This window comes from Mesoplodon mirus (assembly GCF_964341445.2).
Source record: "Mesoplodon mirus genome assembly, chromosome: 3".
Taxonomy (NCBI): domain Eukaryota; kingdom Metazoa; phylum Chordata; class Mammalia; order Artiodactyla; family Ziphiidae; genus Mesoplodon; species Mesoplodon mirus.
In genome coordinates, this window is record NC_138978.1 from 116904428 (window position 1) to 116924587 (window position 20160).

General features: G+C 41.5%; 1 protein-coding gene across 1 annotated transcript; it reads left to right on the forward strand.

Annotated features, from left to right (window-relative positions):
* Positions 1-1515: 1515 nt before the first annotated feature.
* Positions 1516-3089, forward strand: IVL (involucrin; the record flags this gene model as incomplete). Its single annotated transcript, XM_082612184.1, has 2 exons — positions 1516-2025; positions 2968-3089. 2 exons carry the CDS (start codon positions 1516-1518, stop codon positions 3082-3084), a joined length of 627 nt encoding a protein of 208 aa, XP_082468310.1. The 3' UTR covers positions 3085-3089.
* Between the last annotated feature and the right edge of the window lie 17071 nt (positions 3090-20160).

Here is a 20160-nt window from a genome sequence, read left to right on the forward strand (position 1 = left end):
GTTTTTTGCTTAAGGTTCCTATGATGAGTCAGGAAGGGGCTAGAGGAAGTTGACCAACTGGAGCAGTGAAACCAGTCCATCTCCTTCACCTTGGGAAAGAGGCAAGGCTGGGGAACAGTATAAAGGGCACCCCGGCCCCTGCTCGGCTCAGTCTCCACTAGAAGCTTCTGCAGCCATCCTCACTGTGATTCAGGTAAGTGTTAGCTGGCAGAACCAAGGTTGGGACCAGGGGTCTGCCACAGGCCAGAACATGGCTGGGGGTGGCCAGACAGGTGGGTGTAGGTATCACCTGTATGCTGGATTCAACAGGACTACTGTCCTTCTAGGAGGGCTCAGGTCACTGTGCTGAGGGCTAGGTGCCATGGTATGGAAACAGAACAGACAGCAATCTCCTCCTACCCCATACTTTCTTGGGACCGTATTTTAGAGAGAGAGAGAGAGAGAGAGAGAGAGAGAGAGAGAGAGAGAGAGAGTGTGTGTGTGAGAGAGAGAGAGACAGAGAGAGAGACAGAGAGAGAGAGAGAGGCAGAGAGAGAGAGGCAGAGAGACAGAGAGACAGAAAGAGACAGAGAGAGGAGTAAGATGGGGATGAAGGGGAAATATGGCCAATTTCTCTCCTAAAACTGATTGATTTGGGCTGACTGTGATTTTGCCTTCTTTATGGAGGCAGGGTGTCCGGGGACATGCTTGTAACTCTTGGCTGTGCTACCAAAGGGAGAAATGCAGCATGGGGAACACTTTCTATTTGGAGAACCCAGGCTGAGCAGGGGCAGGGAAACCCAGCTTAGAAGTAGGAGACTTGAAAGAACCAACTCCAACTCTCAACAACCTTCCAGCCCCTTCCCACCACCACCAGCTAAAGCTCAGATGGTCAGGAGAGAAAGCAGCTCTGGAGCTGAATAGGCCAATCTGTTCATTTTACAGAGGAGAAATCCGAGGTCCAGAGGGGCTAAATGACTTGCCCAGAACCACACAACATTTCACTGGGAGATTTAAGCCAAGATCATGTCATGTGACTCCAGTCCAGGGCGTGCACCCTCACCTCTCAGATCCTCTCGGGATGGGCTACTGATTTTCCAGGACTCGGGAGTCCTCCAGGAGACCTTTCCTTTCCTGGCACCTTCCCTCTTCCTGTCATAATCCCAGAGCCCATCTCTTTTCTTTGTATGTGAAGGTCAGAAACAAGGGAGAGACAAGGAGAGGCAAGAGCAGGAGGTGAAGTGGTGCCCAGCCCACCTTTGCAGAGCACCTCTGGAGAGTCCTCTTTGTTGTCTCTTGGGAACAAGAGGCTCCCAGGAGGGCCTTTCCCTGCCCCTCTCCATTCCTACCCTTCACTCTGCTGCTTCTGGGGAATAATAGCCCAGCATGGGTAGGAGAGTACCCCCACCCAAGGGAAGAGGGGATGCTGAGAAACCAGGTGCTGCTGCATATTTCCAGGGGTTCATCTACTTCCTTGCCTTCAGTTAACCCTCTGACCCATCCTGTTTTTCAGGTTGACCTAAAGCAGCTTCCAAGATGTCCCAGCAACGTACTCTGCAAGTGACCCTGGCCCCTGCCCTCAGTAAGGAGCCCCTCAAGCCTGTATCTCCTCCCACCAATATCCAGCAGGAGCAAGTGAAGGAGCCAACTCCACTGCCTGCCCCACACCAGAAGGTACCCTTGGAGGTCCCAGGGAAAGGGGTGCCTGAGAAAGAGGGTGAGCTACAGCAACAGGAGCCACAGCAGCAGGAACAGCAGCAGCAGCAGCAGCAGCAGCAGCAGCAGCAGCAGCAGCAAGAGTCACAGGAGCAAGAAAAGCATGTGGAACAGCAGCAGCAGCAAGAGTCACAGGAGCAAGAAAAGCATGTGGAACAGCAGCAGCAGCAAGAGTCACAGGAGCAAGAAAAGCATGTGGAACAGCAGCAGCAGCAAGAGTCACAGGAGCAAGAAAAGCATGTGGAACAGCAGCAGCAGCAAGAGCCACAGGAGCAAGAAAAGCATGTGGAACAGCAGCAACAGCAAGAGTCACAGGAGAAAGAAAAGCATGTGGAACAGCAGCAGCAGCAAGAGTCACAGGAGAAAGAAAAGCATGTGGAACAGCAGCAGCAGCAAGAGCCACAGGAGCAAGAAAAGCATGTAGAACAGCAGCAGCAGCAAGAGTCACAGGAGCAAGAAAAGCATGTGGAACAGCAGCAGCAGCAAGAGCCACAGGAGAAAGAAAAGCATGTGGAACAGCAGCAGCAGCAAGAGCCACAGGAGAAAGAAAAGCATGTGGAACAGCAGCAGCAGCAAGAGCCACAGGAGAAAGAAAAGCATGTGGAACAGCAGCAGCAGCAAGAGTCACAGGAGAAAGAAAAGCATGTGGAACAGCAGCAGCAGCAAGAGCCACAGGAGCAAGAAAAGCATGTGGAACAGCAGCAACAGCAAGAGTCACAGGAGCAAGAAAAGCATGTGGAACAGCAGCAGCAGCAAGAGTCACAAGAGAAAGAAAAGCATGTGGAACAGCAGCAGCAGCAAGAGTCACAAGAGAAAGAAAAGCATGTGGAACAGCAGCAGCAGCAAGAGCCACAGGAGCAAGAAAATCATGTAGAACAGCAGCAGCAGCAAGAGTCACAGGAGCAAGAAAAGCATGTGGAACAGCAGCAGCAGCAAGAGTCACAGGAGAAAGAAAAGCATGTGGAACAGCAGCAGCAGCAAGAATCACAGGAGAAAGAAAAGCATGTGGAACAGCAGCAGCAGCAGCTGCAAGAGTCACAGGAGAAAGAAAAGCATGTGGAACAGCAGCAGCAGCAAGAGTCACAGGAGCAAGAAAAGCATATGGAACAGCAGCAGCAGCAAGAGTCACAGGAGAAGGAACAGCATGTGAAACAGCTGGAACAGAAGAAGGTCTTGGGCCAGCGGCTGGATCAAGAGCTAGCAAAGAAAGATGAGCAACTGGAAAAGAAAGGGGAGCAGCTGCTGCAGCAGTAGGAGGGGTCGCTGAAGCAGCCTCTGCTTGTCCCAGCTCCTGGCCAGGTCCAAGAAACCAACCCAGTCCAGCCACTTAAGAGAGAAGTCTTGCCCCCTAAAGAAGCAGGAGGTGTAGTGCCCCCCAAACATAAGTAACCACCCCTAGGGTCCCAGAGGCCCCTGGAAATCCCACACAAGTGAAGAGAGAGCCAGTGGCCTGGCTTACCTCCAGTCCCCAGCCTAGATGGCCCATCTTATCTGTGAACCTGCCTGACCCTGTCCTTCTGCATGTCTCTTGGATAAGGCTTGGTGGGGAGGGGAGCTATTGCCCAGCACCCCCCCCGATGAGCCCAATCCAAACCTCAGGTGGCCAGAGCCTCTGCTTGAAGAGATAGTGACTACAGCAACTCTGACTGCATCCCCACTACTATTGCTGAATCTGTGAGTGTGTACAATAATACAGAATAAATGCTGGAAGACCTGGGATCCTGTATTCTCTTTGGCTTTTTACCCTCTGTTGCTCACCATATAAAAACCTGTGTGTGGGTTAATGGTTGCAAATGACTCTTGGCCAATTTCCAAAGGAGGACAGACATTTTGACCCCTTTTTAATTCTGCTCCCCAAACCACTCAATACATTCAACAGCTTCTAAAAATGAAATCATAACAACACCAAAAGAAAACAAAACAACTTCATTCATGCACCTGAAAGGAGCACTTGGCAGTCATGAAGAGGAGATAGGTTATTCTGGTTGGGGGAAGAGGATCTATTCATCTCAGTTCAACACTGCTTTACATTATACCCACGGAGCCCAATCCTAGCCCATGGCCAAAGACACGGGGAGGGAGTGGAAGCTCCACCTGGGTTCTGGTCCCTGCCCAGGTTTTCTCTCCATAGAATGTCCTCATGGTTTCCAAGAGTCTTACTAACTGCCTCCATGGTTAAGGAAGACTTTAGGAAAGCAAAGAAGCAGAACTGGGCAAGATGGGGAGAGGAGAGACTCCTGGGACTGGTCTCTGAAGGAGAAAGTGACAGTGTCACTAAAGGAAGTAAAGGTTGGGCCAGCTGGAATCATGGAAACCAAAGTGCTGAATAGCCTGAAGAAATACAGATCCAAGGTCATTGCAGTGGTTACCCTCCCTGACATTTCTGTAGCCTTTCCTGCCATCAGTCACATCAGGATGTGGGGGCTCTCTCCTTCCTGGGAATCACCTGGCTCTAACTATTTAACCACATCATCTCAGGCAGGTTGTCTCAAGTTACCCAAAGCTATTTCATCACAACCATGAGCATATGTCAGGGACATCCCTTTTGAGACTGCCATAGGCACCCAAACTCAATAGGTTGAAGGGCACTTAGCATCTCTTACTGCCCACCCAACTCCAGGGACACACACTGTCATTCCTCCTTAGGTATGCTCTCTCTCGGGTAATGATACCTTCTCTGCATTCACCGAAGCCAGAGACAACACATCATTCTCCACTCCTTTCCTTTGCTTCCCTACTCCCCACCAGAGACCAAGTCCTTGCTATCCTTACCCACACCTCCCAAGCTTTGACTGAGGTCATTTCTCACCTGAACTATTGCAGTGGCCCTCAAGCTGTTCTCCTTTGCTCCCTGTCTCCACACACCCTGCAATCCACCCATCACACAGAGGACAGAGTGTTCTACTTAAAATTCTGATCTAACTACTTCACTCCTTGAGTTAATGCTTGGCAAGGGCTCTCATTATTCAGAGGATGAGAATGAAGGATCAAGTCCTCCTAACAGGACAAGAGTTAAAAGGAAGTCTGAGTAGAACTTGTTGGGAAGATTGGGGGCACAGTGAGAAGTAATCAGAAACACCCAGAATATGTGCAAATTTTTTGAAGTCTTAGGTTTTGATTTTTTAGTAAACCTTATTTTTCTGTTATTTTCTTTTTTTAATTTGTTTATAACTATAGTTGATTTACAATATTGTGTTAGTTTCAGCTGTACAACTTCAGATTCTTTTCCATTATAGGTTATTACAAGATATTGAATATAGTTCCATATGCTATGCAGCAAATCCTTGTTGTATATCTATTTTACATATAGTAGTAGGTGTAACAGACCTTTCTTTAGAACAATTTCCAATTTATGAAAAAGTCAAAAAGACAGTAAAAAGACTTACCATACACTTCACACCCAGTTTCCCTTATTATTAACATCTTACATTAGTACAGCACATTTATTATTACAATTAACAAAACTGTATTGGTACATTATATTAACTGAAGTTCATGGTTTATTCCTATTATTTTAGTTTTTACCTACTGTCTTTTTCTGTTTCAGGATCCCATCTAGAATATCACATTACATTTTGTTGTCTTGTCTCCTTAGGCTCCTCTTGACTGTGATAGTTTCTCACTTTCCTTGTTTTTTGATGACCTTGACTGTTTTGAGGGGTCCTGGTCAGGAATTTTATAGAATATCCCTCAAATTGGGTTTGTCTCATGTTTTCTTCATGATTAGACTGGAGTTATGGGTTTTTAAGAGGAAGACCACAGAGGTAAAGTGCCTTTTTCATCACATTATTTAAAGGGTACATTCTATTCACATGATTTATCACTTTGATCACCTGGCTGAGGTAACATTTATCAGGCTTTGCCACTCTAAAGTTACTCTCCTCATCCTCTCTCTAACATCCCGTATTCCTGTACTGTATTCTTTGGAAGGAAGTCACTGTGCAAAGCTCACAATTAAGAAGTGGGGAGTTGGGGCTTCCCTGGTGGCGCAGTGGTTGAGAATCTGCCTGCCAATGCAGGGGACATGGGTTCGAGCCCTGGCCTGGGAGGATCCCACATGCCGCGGAGCAACTAGCCCCGTGAGCCACAAATACTGAGCCTGTGCGTCTGGAGCCTGTGCTCCGCAACAAGAGAGGCACGATAGTGAAAGGCCCGCGCACCGCGATGAAGAGTGGGTCCCGCTTGCCACAACTAGAGAAAGCCCTCGCACAGAAACAAAGACCCAACACAGCCAAAAATAAATAAATTAATTAATAAACTCCTACCCCCAACATCTAAAAAAAAAAAAAGAAGTGGGGAGTTAAGCTCCCCATCACTGAGGGTGGGGTGTCATCATAAATTATTTTGAATTTCCTGTATAGAAAATGTATCTCTTCCCTCTCCTTATGTATGTATATATGTATGGACATATGCATTTAATCATTTATTTATGTCAGCATGTACTCATGAATATTTATTTTATACTTTGGGCTATAACCCAGTAGTACTTTATTTTCTATTTCATTGTGGTGAAATAAATATTACATAAAATTTACTATATTAATCATTGTACAGTTCAGAGGTATTAAGAACATTCATGTTGTTGTGCAACCATCACCACCATCCATCTTGCAAAACTGTAACTCTGTACCTATTAAACAACAATTCCCCATGACCTTCTCCCTACAAACCCTAGCAACCATCATTCTACTTTTTTTCTTTTTTTCTAATCTCCCTTTTTCCCCTACACCACTGTTTCTTGTAAGCACTATTCTCCCCTCTGCTACTATAAGTTCAGCTTTTTTGGTCACAAATATCAGGGTTTCCTCCCTTTCTCAGACAAAATAATATATCATGTATTATATCTATATTACATCAAAATATAATATAATGTTATATACCACATTTTCTTTATCTATTCATCCACTGACATTTACGTTGTTTCCATATCTTGGCTATCATGAATAATGCTACAATGAACATGGGGTATCTCTTCAAGATACTGATTTCATTTTCTTTAGATATATACCCAGAAGTGGTATTGCTGAATCATATGGTAGTTCTATTTTTAATTTTTTGAGGAAACTTCATATTGTTTTATATAATAACTGTAGCAATTTACATTCCTACCAACAGTGTACAAGGCTTCTCTTTTCTCCACATCCTTGCCAACACTTGTTAGCTTTTGACTTTTTTATAGTAGCCATTCTAACTGGTGTGAGAGGATATCTCATTGTGGTTTGATTCATATTTCCCTGCTGATAAGTGATGCGGGGAATCTTTTCATATACCTGTTGGAAACAGTACGGTGCTGACATAAAAAGAGACACTTAGATCAATGGAACAGAATAGAGAACATATAAATAAATCCATGCTTATGTGGTCAACTAATTTTTGACAAAGGCACCAAGACTAAATGATGGAGAAAGGATAGTCTCCTCAATAAATGGTGTTAGGAAAATGGATATCCACATGGAAAAGAATGAAATTAGACTCTCAGAATAATACACAAAAAACAGCTCAAAATGGATTAAAGACTTAAGGGCAAGACCTGAAACCATCAAACTTCTAGAAGAATATATAGGGAAAAAGTTCCTTGGCATTGGTCTTGGCAATGACAGTATGGATCTGACACCAAAGCACAGAAAACAAGAGCAAAAATAAACAAGTGGAATGCATTAAACTAAGAAGCTTCTGAACAGCAAAGGAAACCATCAACAAAATGCAAGGCAAATTAAGAATGGGAGAAAATATTTACAAACCTTATATCTGATAAGCGGCTCATATCCAAAGTATATAAGGAACTCTTACAACTCAATAGCAAAAAACAAAAATAAAACAAAACAAACAACAAATAATCTGATTTTAAAATGGGCAAAGGACCTGAATAGTATTTTCTTTATTTTGTTGCTCAGATTGTTCCAGCTTTGGCCATCAGAAGCTCTTTCTGTTGGCTCCTATGTCCTTCATTAAACATCAATATGGAGTTTTAAAATTTTGTTTTATTTTCTGTTTTTTTCCTTTGTTCCTTTATTTTGTCTTTTGAGCATTTCCATCCTTTCTGGTGCTGCAAGGTGCTCCAGGCACATCTTGTATACTCCTGCCCCAGTCCTAGAGTCAATATTTTCTTCAAGGAGCCCTTGTTGATTTTACTGGATAATGGTATTAGAAACTAAGATATAGGTACTTGGTGTGCTCATTGCTACTAGTTTATTATTTCTTTTGGGCCCTCTCGGCTGACAAAGGAAATATATGTGTGTACACTAACCCATGTGTATGTATATGTGCATTTTTATATGTAACCATCTATATTTATAGAATATTAAGCTAAACATAGTTCTTATTAAGGCCTCCAACTATAATCCATTATCACACTAGCCTCTTCCCCTTTCTCATCTGTAAATTCTGACTCCAGCAGTGAGAAACCTCAAGCTCACCATCCATTTCTTAGTTGCTCATTTCCAGTTTACATTTATAGCAGAATCAGAATTGTTAACCTGAAACCCCATACTTCCAGTGTAAGTATCCTTATCAACTATATCGCAGTGCTTAAGAGCAGTTCCTTTGCCTTTAAAAGTCTTACAGATTTCTCTCATTTCCAAAGTTATTTAAGTTAGCGTCTTTTTCTCTCACCCCCTCGGTGAGGTAGTTTCATACATTTGTAACGCAGATTCTATTGTCACAGTCTGTATTCCTTCCTAGGATCCCCCAATTTCCTAATTTTTAAAATTTTGCATACATTGTTTCACTTTTTGTACTGTAAAATTCTACTGGTTTTGACAAATAAATAATGATATGTATCCACTATTACATTATCATACAGAGTATTTTCACCACCCTAAAAAAGAATCTCCTATGCTTCACCTATTCAACCCTTTCCTTTCTCTTGCTGAACCCCTGAGAACCACTGATCTTTATTCTATCTCTATAGTTTTGCCTTTCTAGAATGTCATATAATTGAAATCATGCAGCATATAGCCTTTCAGACTGGATTCTTTGACTTAGATATAGGCAGTTAAGGTTCACACATGTCTTTTTGTGGTTTGATGGCTTATTTCTCTTTGTCACTAATATTCTATTTTATGGAAGTACCACAGTTTGTTTATCCATTCACCTATCAAAAGACATCTTGGTTTCTTCCATTTTTGGGCAATTATGAAAAAAGCTTCTATAAATCTTTGTGCGCAGGTTTTTTTGTGGACTTAGGTTTTAAAATCTGTTAGGTAAAACCCCTATGAGCACAGTTGCTGGAGTGTATGGTAAGACTATGTTTAGCTTTGTCAGAAACAGGTATTCTCTCTTCCAAAGTGTCTGCAGTATTTTGTATTGCCACCAGCAATGAATGAGTGTTTCTGTTGCCTGGCATCTTCATCAGCATTTGATATTGACAACTTTATGGATTTTAACCATTCTAATAGGTGTGTAGAGGTATCTTATTGTTTTAATTTGCAATTCCCTAATGAAGAATGATGTTGAGCATATTTTCATTATACTTATTTGTTATCTGTCTTCTTTTGTGAGGTGTCCTGATCTTTTGTTCATTTTTAAATTAAGTTGCTCATTTTCTTATTGTTGAGTTTTTAAAATTCTTTGTATATACTAGGTTGATCAGACATGTGTTTTACAAATATTTTCTCCCAGTTTGTGGCTTAATAGTGTCTTTCACAGAGCACAAGATTTCAATTTTAATAAAGTTCAACTTATTAATGTTTTCTTTGGGCAATCATGGTTTGGTGTTGTATCTGAAAACTCACCAACATGATATGGGATAAAATCAGAGAGGTAAGAAAAGATCACGTGTGACTTTGCATGCCAAGGCAATACATTTGGATTTTATTTTGGAGGATCATAGAAGCCATTAGAGGATTTGAGCAGGGGGGCAACCTGATTTGCATTTTTTAAGAGACCACAGCTCGGAAGAGAATTAATTACAGAGGCAGGCACCAGTGAAAATAGGGTCTAGAGTGGTGGTAGATTGAGAGCTGCTTTGATTAATGAAATGTGGTAGTGGATACCTGTTGTGATTAGAAAATGTTAATTTCCTTAAAATGCTAAATTTTTTAATTAAAAAATAAAAACGGATCAACAATCCCAAGGTCACTTGGATTTTCTCCTAGGTTACCCTATAGAAATTTTATAATTCTACATTTTACATTTAGGTCCATGATCAATTTTAAGTTAATTTTAATGAAAGGTGTAAGATCTGGGTCTCAATTCATTATTTTTGTATATGAATGTCCAATTGTTCCAACATGACTTGTTGAAAAGATTATCCTTCTCCACTGAAATGCCTTTGCTCCTTTGTCAAAGATCAGTTGACTGTGCTTGTGTAGGTCTATTTTTGCTACTCTATTCAGTTACATTAAACTGTAGATCTACTCTTTCACCAATATCATGCTGTTTTGATTACTGTGCTTTATAATAAGCCTTAAAATTAGGTAATGTCAGTCCTCTAACTTTGTTCTTCTTCTTTAGTCTTGTGTTGGCTATTTTAAGTCTTTCATCTTTTCATATAAACTTTAGAGTCAGTCCGTTGATATTCACAAAACAGCTTGCTAGGATTTTGTTTCGGATTACATTGAGTCTATAGATCAGTTTGGGAAGAATTCACATCTTAACAATATTGAGTCTTTGCATCCATGAACATGGAATATCCTTCCATTTGTTTAGATCTTTGATCTCTTTCTTCAGATTATTGCAGTTTTCACATATAGATCCTGTACATATTTTATTAGATTTTTACCTAAGTTTCTTTTTTTTTTCTTGGTAAGTGGCATTATGCTTTTAATATCAAATTCCATGTGCTAACTGCTGGGATATAGGAAAACAATTGACTTCTGTATATTAACCTTGTAGCCTGTGATCTTACTATCATTGCTGTTAGTTCCAGAAGGTTTATTGTTGTCAGTTCTTTGGGATTTTCTGTATTGACAATCATGACATCTGGTAAGTGCTCCCATGTGCTGGTACTTATTCCCTGCAGATTGATCAGTAAATAATTATTCCCTCCCTTAGCAGGGCCAGCATTAACTCAGTTGGCTTTGCTAAGACTTGAACCAATGGCCAGGAGAGGAAGTGGGGGAGATCTTAAGTTAGATGATAATGCCTTACAAAGCATCTGCTTCAGGTGAATCCTCTTCATATCTTCAGCCAATGGGGATGTGGAGACTGATGTCTTCTATCCAAGGAAAGTGGCCTGCTTTTGCAAGCTGAGAAAACTCAGAGGACTCTGGAGTTCAGTGTTACCAAGCACAGTCGTGAATATGTTCCCATCCCAAGTATTGAGGTTCCATTCTTTCCCTGTTAGGGGCCTGTCCTTGGTATAAGAAACATGTGGATGCTATAAATTCAGCTTTCTATAAAGGTTACTATTAGGTCCTAGGCCTGGCGTTTAGCACCATCTGCCATTTGCAGTTGATGAGGGTGTCTTTAAACTCTACTATGGTTGCCTTCTGACTTTCACATCATGTCTTAAGATAATGAGTGGATGACCTGAGTTTGTCATTTTTTTCTCTTTAAAGCACCAATAGCATCCAGCAACAACTGCCCAAGCCCACTATCCTTATGGTTACCATTTCCTCCATATACCTCATATGTCAAAGGTATTGCACAAGCCAGTGCATCACCTTCCATTGGATCTTGCCTCAATGCACCATAAAAGATAGTGCAACATGCCAAGGGCTCCCAAAACCAGTGAAGGGAGTTTTGTTTCCTTCCAGCCAGCAAGCAAACCAACTCCAAAATTCCACCACCAGAATCAGCTTCCTGGAACCAGAGCTGGTATCATCTCCAACCCTGAGATGAGGATTTATTTGCAAGTAATTTATTAGGGTTGTGTTTCCAGTGGAAACTAGTCAGGGAGTAGGAGAAGCAGGACTGTGAAGGAGAAGGAGCCATGTGGGTGTGGTTTCAGGCAAAGATGGATGGGGGAGGGGAGCATCAACCTGCTCCCACAGGAGAACTCTAGAATGTAGAACAAGTCTCAGAGCTGTGTTGGCAGGAGGCAAGAGAGCTGGGCTGCTGTACTCTTGCGCCTATAAATCACTGGTTGAGGGCCACTCTGGGGAGACATACGATGTCAGGTACCTCAGGCTTTCTGCCTGTGAGGACAGAGCAGATTAGGCTGCTCAAAGGCAGTCACCTGAAGAAGCACTGCCATGTGACCAAATGGAGACGGAACCATACCAAAGCCCACGTGGTGCTGAGTAACTCCATGAGGATGAGGTCAGCAAAATCCAGATGTGAAACACTCTGTATGACAGATAGTAAACTTTCTTCAGTTAAAAAATTCAAAGTAGGCAAAAAAAAAAAAAAAGGATGGGGAATCTATACATGAACATAAGAGATAGATTAACCAATAACAATATACCTACCTTGTTTTGATCTCAATTCAAATAAATTGTTAGAAAAATAATGACTTTTATGAGATCATTGGAAATGTGAACACGGAGTGGACATTGCATAATAAAAATATTTTTGGTATTTTTAAGGTGTGATAATATTTACTATAACTTTGGAGGGGAAAAATGTCTTAATTTGGAGATATCTATTATATTATATTTTATTATATATGAGAATTCTCTAGGATGATGGCATTTCTTTTTTTTTTCTAATTAATTTTTTTTTAATTTTTTGCTTTATAACAAATTTAATCAGTTATACATATACATATGTTTCCATATCCCCTCCCTCTTGCGTCTCCCTCCCACCCTCCCTATCCCACCCCTCCAGGCGGCCACAAAGCACCGAGCTGATCTCCCTGTGCTATGCGGCTGCTTCCCACTAGCTATCTACCTTATGTTTGGTAGTGTACATATGTCCATGCCACTCTTTCACTTTGTCACAGCCCACCCTTCCCCCTCCCCATATCCTCAAGTCCATTCCCCAGTAGGTCTGTGTCTTTATTCCTGTCTTACCCCTATGTTCTTCATGACATTTTTTTTCCCTTAAATTCCATATATATGTGTTAGCATACAGTATTTGTCTTTCTCTTTCTGACTTACTTCACTCTGTATGACAGACTCTAGGTCTATCCACCTCATTACAAATAGCTCAATTTCATTTCTTTTTATGGCTGAGTAATATTCCATTGTATATGTGTGCCACATCTTCTTTATCCATTCATCCGATGATGGACACTTAGGTTGTTTCCATCTCCGGGCTATTGTAAATAGGGCTGCTATGAACATTTTGGTACATGTCTCTTTTTGAATTATGGTTTTCTCAGGGTATATGCCTAGTAGTGGGATTGCTGGGTAGTTCTATTTGTAGTTTTTTAAGGAACCTCCATACCATTCTCCATAGCGGCTGTACCAATTCACATTCCCACCAGCAGTGCAAGAGTGTTCCCTTTTCTCCACACCCTCCCCAGCATTTACTGTTTCCAGATATTTTGATGATGGCCATTCTGACTGGTGTGAGATGATATCTCATTGTAGTTTTGATTTGCATTTCTCTAATGAGTAAAGATGTTGAGTATCCTTTCATGTGTTTGTTGGCAGTCTGTATATCTTCTGTGGAGAAATGTCTATTTAGGTCTTCTGCCCATTTTTGGATTGGGTTGTTTGTTTTTTTGTTATTGAGCTGCATGAGCTGCTTATAAATTTTGGAGATTAATCCTTTGTCAGTTGCTTCATTTGCAAATATTTTCTCCCATTCTGAGGGTTGTCTTTTGGTCTTGTTTATGGTTTCCTTTGCTGTGCAAAAGCTTTGAAGTTTCATTAGGTCCCATGTGTTTATTTTTGTCTTTATTTCCATTTCTCTAGGAGGTGGGTCAAAAAGGATCTTGCTGTGATTTATGTCATAGAGTGTTCTGCCTATGTTTTCCTCTAAGAGTTTGATAGTGTCTGGCCTTACATTTAGGTCTTTAATCCATTTTGAGCTTATTTTTGTGTATGGTGTTAGGGAGTGATCTAATCTCATACTTTTACATGTCCCTATCCAGTTTTCCCAGCACCACTTATTGAAGAGACTGTCCTTTCTCCACTGTACATTCCTGCCTCCTTTATCAAAGACAAGGTGACCATATGTCCGTGGGTTTATCTCCGGGCTTTCTATCCTGTTCCATTGATCTATCTTTCTGTTTTTGTGCCAGTACCATACTGTCTTGATTACTGTAGCTTTGTAGTATAGTCTGAAGTCAGGGAGCCTGATTCCTCCAGCTCCATTTTTCGTTCTCAAGATTGCTTTGGCTATTCGGGGTCTTTTGTGTTTCCATACAAATTGTGAAATTTTTTGTTCTAGTTCAGTGAAAAATGCCAGTGGTAGTTTGATAGGGATTGCATTGAATCTGTAGATTGCTTTGGGTAATAGAGTCATTTTCACAATGTTGATTCTTCCAATCCAAGAACATGGTACATCTCTCCATCTATTTGTATCATCTTTAATTTCTTTCATCAGTGTCTTATAATTTTCTGCATACAGGTCTTTTGTCTCCTTAGGTAGGTTTATTCCTAGATATTTTATTCTTTTTGTTGCAATGGTAAATGGGAGTGTTTCCTTGATTTCACTTTCAGATTTTTCATCATTAGTATATAGGAATGCCAGAGATTTCTGTGCATTAATTTTGTATCCTGCAACTTTACCAAATTCATTGATTAGCTCTAGTAGTTTTCTGGTAGCATCTTTAGGATTATCTACGTATAGTATCATATCATCTGCAAACAGTGACAGCTTTACTTCTTCTTTTCCGATTTGGATTCCTTTTATTTCCTTTTCTTCTCTGATTGCTGTGGCTAAAACTTCCAAAACTAGGTTGAATAAGAGTGGTGAGAGTGGGCAACCTTGTCTTGTTCCTGATCTTAGTGGAAATAGTTTCAGTTTTTCACCATTGAGGACGATGTTGGCTGTGGGTTTGTCATATATGGCCTTTATTATGTTGAGGAAAGTTCCCTCTATGCCTACTTTCTGCAGGGTTTTTATCATAAATGGGTGTTGAATTTTGTCGAAAGCTTTCTCTGCATCTATTGAGATGATCATATGGTTTTTCTCCTTCAATTTGTTAATATGGTGTATCACGTTGATTGATTTGCGTATATTGAAGAATCCTTGCATTCCTGGAATGAACCCCACTTGATCATGGTGTATGACAGTTTTAATGTGCTGTTGGATTCTGTTTGCTAGTATTTGGTTGAGGATTTTTGCATCTATGTTCATCAGTGATATTGGCCTGTAGTTTTCTTTCTTTGTGACATCCTTGTCTGGTTTTGGTATCAAGGTGATGGTGGCCTCGTACAATGAGTTTGGGAGTGTTCCTCCCTCTGCTATATTTTGGAAGAGTTTCAGAAGGATAGGTGTTAGCTCTTCTCTAAATGCTTGATAGAATTCGCCTGTGAAGCCATCTGGTCCTGGGCTTTTGTTTGTTGGAAGATTTTTTATCACAGTTTCAATTTCAGTGCTTGTGATTGGTCTGTTCATATTTTCTATTTCTTCCTGGTTCAGTCTCGGCAGGTTGTGCATTTCTAAGAATTTGTCCATTTTTTCCAGGTTGTCCATTTTATTGGCATAGAGTTGCTTATAGTAATCTCTCATGATCTTTTGTATTTCTGCAGTGTCAGTTGTTACTTCTCCTTTTTCATTTCTAATTCTATTGATTTGAGTCTTCTCCCTTTTTTTCTTGATGAGTCTGGCTAATGGTTTATCAATTTTGTTTATCTTCTCAAAGAACCAGCTTTTAGTTTTATTGATCTTTGCTATCGTTTCCTTCATTTCTTTTTCATTTATTTCTGATCTGATTTTTATGATTTCTTTCCTTCTGCTAACTTTGGGATGTTTTTGTTCTTCTTTCTCTAATTGCTTTAGGTGCAAGGTTAGGTTGTTTATTCAAGATGTTTCCTGTTTCTTAAGGTGGGATTGTATTGCTATAAACTTCCCTCTTAGAACTGCTTTTGCTGCATCCCATAGGTTTTGGGTCGTCGTGTCTCCATTGTCATTTGTTTCTAGGTATTTTTAAATTTCCTCTTTGATTTCTTCAGTGATCACTTCGTTATTAAGTAGTGTATTGTTTAGCCTCCATGTGTTTGTATTTTTTACAGATCTTTTCCTGTAATTGATGTCTAGTCTCATAGCATTGTGGTCGGAAAAGATACTTGATACAATTTCAATTTTCTTAAATTTACCAAGGCTTGATTTGTGACCCAAGATATGATCTATCCTGGGGCATGTTCCATGAGCACTTGAGAAAAATGTGTATTCTGTTGTTTTTGGATGGAATGTCCTATAAATATCAACTAAGTCCATATTGTTTAATGTATCAATTAAAGCTTGTGTTTCCTTATTTATTTTCATTTTGGATGATCTGTCCATTGGTGAAAGTGGGGTGTTAAAGTCCCCTACTATGAGTGTGTTACTGTCGATTTCCCCTTTTATGGCTGTTAGTATTTGCCTTATGTATTGAGGTGCTCCTATGTTTGGTGCATAAATATTTACAATTGTTATATCTTCTTCTTGGATCGATCCCTTAATCATTAGGTAGTGTCCTTCTTTGTCTCTTCTAGTAGTCTTTTTTTTAAAGTCTATTTTGTCTGATATGAGAATTGCTACTCCAGCTTTCTTTTGATTTCCATTTGCATGGAATATCTTTTTCCATCCCCTTACTTTCAGTCTGTATGTGTCTCTAGGTCTGAAGTGGGTCTCTTGTAGACAGCATATATATGGGTCTTGTTTTTGTATCCATTCAGCCAATCTGTATCTTTTGGAGGGAGCATTTAGTCCATTTACATTTAAGGTAATTATCGATATGTATGTTCCTATTCCCATTTTCTTAATTGTTTTGGGTTCGTTATTTTAGGTATTTTCCTCCTGTTGTGTTTCTTGCCTAGAGAAGTTCCTTTAGCATTTGTTGTAAAGCTGGTTTGGTGGTGCTGAACTCTCTCAGCTTTTGCTTGTCTGTAAACGTTTTAATTTCTCCATCAAATCTGAATGAGATCCTTGCTGGGTAGAGTAATCTTGGTTGCAGGTCTTTCTCCTTCATCACTTTAATTATGTCCTGCCACTCCCTTCTGGCTTGTAGAGTTTCTGCTGAGAGATCAGCTGTTAACCTGATGGGGATTCCCTTGTGTGTTATTTGTTGTTTTTGCCTTGCTGCTTTTAATATGATTTCTTTGTGTTTAAGTTTTGACAGTTTGATTAATATGTGTCTTGGCGTATTTCTCCTTGGATTTATTCTGTATGGGACTCTCTGTGCCTCCTGGACTTGATTAACTATTTCCTTTCCCATATTAGGGAAGTTTTCAACTATAATCTCTTCAAATATTTTCTCAGTCCCTTTCTTTTTCTCTTCTTCTTCTGGAACCCCTATAATTCGAATGTTGGTGCATTTAATGTTGTCCCAGAGGTCTCTGAGACTGTCCTCTGTTCTTTTCATTCTTTTTTCTTTATTTTGCTCTGTAGCAGTTATTTCCACTATTTTATCTTCCACCTCACTTATCCGTTCTTCTGCCTCAGTTATTCTGCTATTGATCCCGTCTAGAGTATTTTTTATTTCATGTATTGTGTTTTTAATCGATGCTTGATTCATCTTTAGTTCTTCTAGGTCCTTGTTAACTGTTTCTTGCATTTTGTCTATTCTATTTCCAAGATTTTGGATCTGGGAAATAGAATCTTGGATCATCTTTACCATCATTATTCTGAATTCTGTTTCAGGTAGACTGCCTATTACCTCTTCATTTGTTAGATCTGGTGGGTTTTTATCTTGCTCCTTCTCCTGCTGTGTGTTTTTCTGTCTTCTCATTTTGCTTATGTTACTGTGTTTGGGGTCTCCTTTTTGCAGGCTGCAGGTTCATAGTTCCCGTTGTTTTTGGTGTCTGTCCCCAGTGGCTAAGGTTGGTTTAGTGGGTTGTGTAGGCTTCCTGGTGGAGGGGACTAGTTCCTGTGTTCTGGTGGATGAGGCTGGATCTTGTCTTTCTGGTGGGCAGGTCCACGTCTGGTGGTGTGTTTTGGGGTGTCTGTGGACTTTTTATGATTTTAGGCCACCTCTCTGCTAATGGGTGGCGTTGTGTTCCTGCCTTGCTAGTTGTTTGGCATAGGGTGTCCAGCACTGTAGCTTGCTGGTCGTTGAGTGAAGCTGGGTGTTGGTGTTGGGATGGAGATCTCTGGGAGATTTTCGCTGCTTGATATTATGTGGAGCTGGGAGGTCTCTTGTGGACCAGTGTCCTGAAGTTGGCTCTCCCACCTCAGAGGCACAGCACTGACTCCGGGCTCCTCAATTTGGGATGATGTGTTGTCTATTCATGTATTCCACAGATGCAGGGTACATCAAGTTGATTGTGGAGCTTTAATCCGCTGCTTCTGAGGCTGCTGGGAGAGGTTTCCCTTTCTCTTCTTTGTTCTCACAGCTCCCGGGTCTCAGCTTTGGATTTGGCCCCGCCTCTGCGTGTAGGTCGCCGGAGGGCATCTGTTCTTCGCTCAGACAGGACAGGGTTAAAGGAGCAGCCTCTTCGGGGACTCTGGCTCACTCAGGCCGGGCGGGAGGGAGGGGCACGGAGTGCGGGGCGAGCCTGCAGTGGCAGAGGTCGGCGTGACGTTGCACCAGCTCGAGGCGCGCCGTGCATTCTCCCAGGGAAGCTGCCCGTGGATCCCGGGACCCCGGCAGTGGCGGGCTGCACAGGCTCCCGGAAGGGCGGTGTGGGCAGTGACCTGCGCTCACACACAGGCTTCTTGGCGGCGGCAGCAGCAGCCCCAGCGTCCCACGCCCGTCACTGGGCTCCGTGCTTTCAGTCGCGACTCGCGCCCGTCTGTGGAGCTCCTTTAAGCAGCGCTCTTAATCCCCTCTCCTTGCGCACCAGGAAACCAAGAGGGAAGAAAAAGACTCTTGCCTCTTCGGCAGCTCCAGAGTTTTCCTGGACTCCCTGCCAGCTAGCTGTGGCACATTAGCCCCCTTCACGCTGAGTTCTCGCCGCCAGCCCCAGTCCTCTCTCTGCGCTCTGACCGAAGCCCGAGCCTCAGCTTCCAGCGCTGCGCGCCCCGGCGGGCGAGGAGACAAGCCTCTCGGGCTGGTGAGTGCCGCTCGGCACCGATCCTCTGTGTGGGGATCTCTCAGCTTTGCCCTACCCAGGTATGTGGGGAGTTTCTTGCCTTTTGGGAGGTCTGGGGTCTTCTGCCAGCGTTCAGTAGGTGTTCTGTAGGAGTTGTTCCACGTGTAGCTGTATTTCTGGTATATCCGTGGGGAGGAAGGTGATCTCCGCGTCTTACTCTTCCGCCATCTTACCCGGAAGTCAATTTGGAGATATCTATAGATAAAGTGACACGAGTCTGGAATTTGCTTTAAAAAATACTGAAGGGGGACAGTGAGTGGGCATATAAATGAAATGAAATTGCCCATAATTCGATAATTATTAAAGCTGGGTGATATACATGACATTCTTTTTACTATTCTGTCCACTTTTGTATATGTTTAAAATTTCCCATAAAATAGTAAAAAATACATTTAAAAATGCTAATATATACAATATAGAAATTGTATCCTTTGTAACTAAACATAGAGTAAAAATATTACATTTTTAACTTGAAATGTAAAGAGCAGAGCAGAACTTTTGAAATATTTTATAGAGATGTCTTCACTTGGTTCCCCCAAAGAAACACAGTATGAGATAAGTAGTTTTTCTGATAAGTGACCCCAAGAAGCAGAAGCCAGGGGCACTAGAAAGAGTAAAACAAGACAGGAAAAAAAGTCAGTCCAAGGATGTGTTGAGCTGGGTGTTACTGTAGGTACCCACTCGGGAGATTCTAAGGACTGTGTAGAACGTGGGTCAGAATGGTCCATCTAAGATAGGAAAGGATGTTATCTCTCCGTGGACTCCTGTCTTCTAGTGAGCGGTTGCCGTAAGGGGTGCTAACTCCCTCAGGCTTTCACACTGTTCTTGCACCCACATGATGGGGCAGGCTCCTGAGTGTTCCTGTCACTATGCCCTGGGAGAGAAGGAAGAGATCCCTGGTGTGGCTGAAGTGAAGTGCTGTCATACTACCCCTGAGCATATGAAGTTGGCACAGCTACACACTCCTAGGCAAAAAATGGGGTCAGGAAAATGGGAAATGGCACACAGAAGGTGTCAGACAGTAAGAATCTAAAAAGTCTGACAGGAGACACTTGGTGACCTTATGGTCAGAGCAGTCTCCCTACTGCAGCTGCATCTTTCCCCAACCCCACTAAAATTATTGCTTCATATAAAGTCTCCCCTTACTAAAGAAAAATACATATAATAAAGTTTGACAGCAACTGAATTATTTTCTTAGTAATTTCCCTTTTTCATTTGAAGTTAAATTTGTTATAAATTTGTTTTTCTTTGCAGTTTCTGCTCTAACTAGTCATGATCCCCCTTTTTAAATTCCCAGTATTATTTTTTTTATCTTTTTCACCCTGGTAAATATTGTCAGTCTTAACTAATTTTTTTCTTCTGTTCAAATAAGCCATTTGCCTCTGTTGATTCCCCTCTGTTGTATCTTCTTTTTAAAATTTAATTATATATATATTTTTATAAAGCAGGTTCT